General features: G+C 36.1%; 1 protein-coding gene across 1 annotated transcript in view; it reads right to left on the bottom strand.

Moving 5' to 3' along the window:
* Positions 1-258: 258 nt before the first annotated feature.
* The window catches only part of LOC134530413 (U-scoloptoxin(01)-Cw1a-like), a 29,330-nt gene continuing 23,588 nt past the window's right edge, over positions 259-6,000 (bottom strand). The window contains exon 3 of the mRNA XM_063365220.1: positions 259-1,743. Coding sequence (XP_063221290.1) covers positions 1,612-1,743 — 132 coding nt within the window. The 3' untranslated portion in view covers positions 259-1,611. The remainder of the gene's footprint in view (positions 1,744-6,000) is intronic.

The raw sequence follows: 6,000 nt of genomic DNA, 5'->3' as shown, positions 1-6,000 counted from the left end.
ATAATTTGTTAACTTATTTTATGAAATTTCACTTATTTGACTTTGAAGGTAAGAGGGAAAAATCTGTCTACCTGAAATTAAGAAAGAAAAAAATACTACCCCATCTTCTCAAAATGAAATTTCTATACTCTGGGTAAATCCTGGGAAACGCCCTTCAGTTGTGTGTGTATATATGTATGAATGTATATTCAGAAAGAATGATGGTGAGTGAATACAGGTACAAGGAATTCTTATTATTTTATAAATGAAACCAATTAATTTCGAGTATAAAACATTATTTAATTTATATTTTACATACATATATAAAAAAATAAATAGCAGGTGAATTATAATGTATTGTTACAATAATGAGCACTCAAAAATGAACCACAAACAATTCTTTTTTTTTTTTTGCTTTTATTTGTTTAGGAACGAAACTTCTGTAGCATATCCGCTGAAAGACGCAGACAGAACGAGGAAGGAAGTCGAAGGCCGGAGCAGGCTTCTTCAACGACGCTGAAGGAGTGAGGTTGGAGATCACGTACTATAGAAGTGCAGGGATGTCTGTGAGGCTATCGAGGGAGTCAGGCAAACACCCGGGGTAGACTCTAGAGAGCTCTTCACACACACACACACACACACACAGTAAATTTACGGACTTTTTAACGAACAATCCACCTCAAATAAGCGAAAGGTTCTTCGTATAATTTCTGATAACTGGATCTTCGTATAAACATACCGTATTTGGAATTCCGAGGATTTTTTTTTGGGAGTAAAAACACATGTGGAAGTAACATGAGTGTTTTTACCGGAGTATTAACATGTTTTCGAATATAACTGAACTTAGTACCCGTAAATTTACGAAGATTACAGTTAATAAACGAAGATCCCTGAATAATTTGTAACCAACGCTTTTCGTAAATTTATGGTGAACATGTTTAACAGCGCGGACTCTTAAGATCCACTTCCAATTGGCTGAGATCGTGCTACGATTCGTATACAGATTCTCGTGTGGTCTAATTAAAAAAAAGTTAAACTACTATGTGTCATTGAAATTCCATAACAAATCTGTTAAAGTATGCTTCACTTGAATGCGAGCTCGTTCAGTTTTGTTCGTTTGTGATAGAATTTCTTTGATTTATACGTACATTGTTCCAGCGAATTGCAACATTTAAATATATTATGACGATTTTAAAAGGTGCCGTAATTTCGCTGACTGAAATTGCCGGCCTTATTTTGAAAGTTTCGATGGGGGGGGGGGGGGGGGTTATCGGAACAACCGTGGGTTCAATCTTTCGAGCGGTGCGAGAAAGTTAACCTTGAGAAGCACGCGAGGTCGCGAGATGTGCAGGTGTCTGCTGACGAGGGGACCTGTCCGGGGGCGGTTGCATTGCGTGAAGGGGAGAAGGGGGTGGGAAGGGGGGAGGGGGTGGAGGGAAGGGGCGGGAAGGGGGAGGGAAGGGGGAGGGAAGGGGGTGGGAAGGGGGTGGGAAGGGGGAGGGAAAGGGGTGAGATGGGGGAGTGAAGGGGGAATGAAGGGGGAGTGAAGGGGAAATGAAGGGGGAGTGAAGGGGAAATGAAGGGGGAGTGAAGGGGAAATGAAGGGGGAGGGAAGGGTCGGGGAAGGGAGCATCACAGATCCTCTAGCGGGACGCCGCACCTCACGTTGTAGAACTGGTCGCACACTTTGAACTGGTCGTGGAACAGCGTGCCGTTGGGGCACAGGTGGCTGCTCACCACGTGGTCCTGGCACAGGTGGAACGCCTGCGGAAAAGAAGAACAATCAGTTGTTAAACGTCGGTGACGTCTCAAAGCGCCACTACTATCCGGGCACACACGCACACTGTGTGCAGGGCTTCAGAAGAAACCACGTGATTTCAAAACTGCTCAGGATATCCGAGTGGCGTTTGTTGACGTAAAGCATTTAAGAACATGTGCTATGATGGCGTATGAGTAGCTCTGTTTCATTTTTAACCCTCGTTTTTTTTTTTGTTTTTTTGTTGTTTTTTTTTTTTAGAATTGTGAAAATGGTTAGAATTTGTGTTTTCAGAATAATCTGTAGCCATGAAAAAACCGGCACAGATTCTTGAAAACACTCAAGGGACTCGCATTACGCCTTTCCTTTATCTTCTCTCATTCACCATATAATGTTACGGATACCGCTCAAATATAACATTTGTCCTATGAACAACGAGAAGTCTGCGCGCCAGGTAGAAGACTTGCGATTAGAGGCGATACTGCGCTAGAAGCACCGGCGAGCGCCAACACAAATATGGCACTGAATAGGCGGGCGCCTTAACGCCTCAGCTCTGAAAGATAAAGAGCGCTAAGGGCGACACAGGCTCGTGCATCACGCGTCTCTTCGCCTCTACGCGCCAGGAACAGAACTGGCGCGCCTCTGTGGGACTTGTAGCGGTAACCCTAACATTTTATGATGGAATATATAAGATAAAGACTCCCTGGGAGTCCCTATATAATTTACAACTCTGTTTTTAGAATTTTTTTGATGCCTCAAATCGTCCTTGAAAACGCCCGTTTAAGGATTTTTTTTCCCTATCCAAAAAAACCTGTTTAGAAACGAAACTTGTTTGGCAAGTGCTTAACAGAAATAAAGAAAGAAAAATGTTCTGTAATCATACAAAAGATTCCTTTGAAAACCAGTTGCCAATAAAGTTTTATAATAGTGCAATAAATATTTTGTAAATTTGTACAACACATTGCTATGGGTATGTTTAGATACCTATATTAAATACTTTTTTTTAGGTAATACTGAGTAATTATTACGAAAATTTTCGTATTATTTTATATTTAAATAGATGTTTCATTCAGGCATAATTATTTTTAAAACAATAGAAAATATGTTAAAAAATTTGACTTAATATTATTTGATTATGCTTATTAATATGCGCAGGTAAAACTGGAAAAAGCTATTTGGGGAAAGGTTTAGAAACTTTAAGTACTGGAGGTACTGGGACTTACACAAAGCATAAATTCCTGGGTGAGAATCCAAAATTTGCTGCGAACTCTATTTTTGTAGTGATGCAGTTGTTTTCGTGTAAATGTACAAACATACAAATATATGTTATTTCACATGAATATTTATGTTCCATTTACAAAAAAAAAATAAAGCGTATGGTTTTTAAATGCTTTTCGTAATCAGACACTTACAAGAAATTTTCAACGGTTTGAGAATTATGCGTTAACATCCGGAGCTATGTAAGCCGCCTGGCGATCCCACCGGAATTTTGCCATATTTTCTTATAGACTCCATGGAAAGAGTACAGCGGCATTGATCTCGAAATAGTGTAAGTATACATAGAATACTCGGTAGGTAGCGCTGTCAATCCTCTAGCTGTTTCTCTGGTTAATTTTAAAGCCTACAGATAACGCTTCTGACGGTGATAGTTGCAATAACAAATCACCTCCAGATCGCGGACGAGAAGAAATAAATTTTTCCAAAAAGGTTTTATTTAGAGCAGCACTGTATTCTTATTACGACGATTTAAAAAAATAATACATATAGCCTAGTAGTTTTCTATTATGGCACTTTCCTACTGTTTTGACGAAGATGACGGGAAAGTACCTTAATGGAAAACTGCCATAACAAAAAACGACGAAGGGGAATTCTGCCAAAATATCTTATACATTCCACGGAATGAGGAAAACGGCCTTACTCGTAAAATCGTAATGTAACTAGCTTCATAGAATTTACATTTTTCCATGCTGTAATAATTAAAATAATTATTATTTAAAGAGTGCAAATCCAACGCAAATATTCAAGGGTTTTATTAAGGTTTTTAATATCCATATTAAATTATTAAAAGTCTACAAAATGTATTTTTAAGATCCTGAAATGCGAGGAAAATATTTTTTGTGTAGTGTAGAAGGCACAGGTCAAGCAGCACAGGCGCTCTAGGGGATACATAGGCTCGTACATAGAATGTTGGTGGGATTTGCACAGGCTTGCAGTCTTTCAAAAATAAACTCTGCTAAAATTTTAAGTATTTTTTATATTAGGAAATAAAAATATATTACTATGCGAAGCATATTATTCTGCCACATTAAAACTGTCAGATAAAATTGAAATTCAGTTTTTTGTGCCTTACAACACCTATAAACGAATCATAATATAACATAAAATAACATAAAACTTTGATTTTTACAAAAATCTTAAACAGAAACTAAAATGGTGTATACAAAATAAATGTGTAGATTACAAAAGTTTATGTCTGAACCAACAAAAATGGCAGTAAAATGTATATAATAAAACGTCTAATAAATAGAAAATGCAAATAGTTTATATAGCAATGCAACATATTCAAAATAATTTAATGCCTGAAATTTTAAAACATATTTTAAGAACTTTTTTCTGCATACTTTGATGCAGAGAAATTTATAAATTTAATAAGACCTAAAATTCTTCTTGTGTTGCTATTGTATTATCTACATTTTGGTGAAAAAACAGCTTGGCATCCAATATAACACGAAGGTCTTAAAAGAGGACACCACTTTTAATGTCATTACTTAATTAATTGAATAAGTTGCTATCGTAATTCAGATACGTTTGTTAACTTGTAAATCAGATCTGAATGCTGAAATATTTTGCTGAATAGTTTCACAAACATATTTCCCAATTATAATTTTTTTTTCCATCAGCATCTTTTCTTGATCAATGCTTATTACAGTTGGAATATCATTTATTAAATATAAAAGAGTAGTTGAGATAAAATACTACTTTGCGGAACACCTAATACCATGAAATTGCATTTGAAAATTTGACTTAAAAGCATATATTTGTAAGATAATTAAAACATAAATTATATATACCTGGCATTGCTTTGCTCATGGAAAAATTAATAGAATATTTTATTTATATCTGGATGTTGTACTGGTACACACATCTACATATATATAGAATACGTGTGTGTGTGTGTGTTAAAGACGATCTTCCTGATTGAAAACTATGTGGTTTTTCAGAAATAATATTTTTAGGAGTAAAATTCATGTGCGTATAAATATTTTTTTTGTCTAAAATACTACGTAACAGAGGTATTTGTCAATAGTTTGTGACTAAAATTTAACTGTCAATAAAACTTCAAGAAAATATATACCGATAAATGGTTGAACACACAACATCGGTATACAACAACTCACACACAACACAACACTTAATGCAAATATTTAATGTACAAAAGCAAAAATATTTTTTATGTTTTAAATGTTTGTTTGAGCTTTATTTATAACATGTTGGAATTATAATGCTACCGTTACTAAAAACTAAAACGCTACAAAACTAAAAAAAAAAATTGCAAAACTCCGTTCCCCCGGAGAAACCCCCGGAATGGCCACCGCATGGGGAGCCCAAGAAAAGAAACGGGCTCCCCATTTGGAAGCCACCTGTAAGGTTTTTTTCTGTTCCACCCACCGTTTCTTTGGTAGCCTGACTTGTTACAAGGGATTGTATTCCTACCAGAGAAAATGCCACCATTTTGTCTAGGCAATCCGCCTTGGAGGAGCCGGGGCGCGAACCCGGGTCCTACAAGTCACAAGGCAGGCGCTCTACCCCAGAACCAGAGTGGTAGAGCGGATACTTGCAGTCTTCTTAACAATGACATGATGTTATTCAACGAATTTACTGTAGTTTCGTGGGTCTTTAACACGTGCAGTAACATCTAACCTCGGTAACGAACAAATTTATGTGTTCTTATGTTGTTCGTTCAACATGAATTATGTAATTTCATAACAGTGAAATATAATTTGTATAACTAGTCTGGTAATTTTTCAGTTGATTTCCAGCAAACAAACTTACAGTCCCACTGTACAATAATTATATAGAAATATAGACTAGTAAAAAAAATATGTAAGAGCTTGCACTGTTGATGGTAAAGTTATATTTAAAGAGTGTGTTTGGTTAAAATATGTGTGTGCTTACAAGCATGAAGTTATTGTATAAACATTTTATTTATTTGGTTTTAAAGCCACAGAAAAGTTAACTTTTCAATATAACTTTTGGTTTTCTAT

This window comes from Bacillus rossius, chromosome 1, assembly GCF_032445375.1.
Source record: "Bacillus rossius redtenbacheri isolate Brsri chromosome 1, Brsri_v3, whole genome shotgun sequence".
Lineage (NCBI taxonomy): Eukaryota > Metazoa > Arthropoda > Insecta > Phasmatodea > Bacillidae > Bacillus > Bacillus rossius.
Note: the sequence above shows the minus strand (reverse complement) of the source record. Positions and strands in the feature narration are given on the sequence as shown.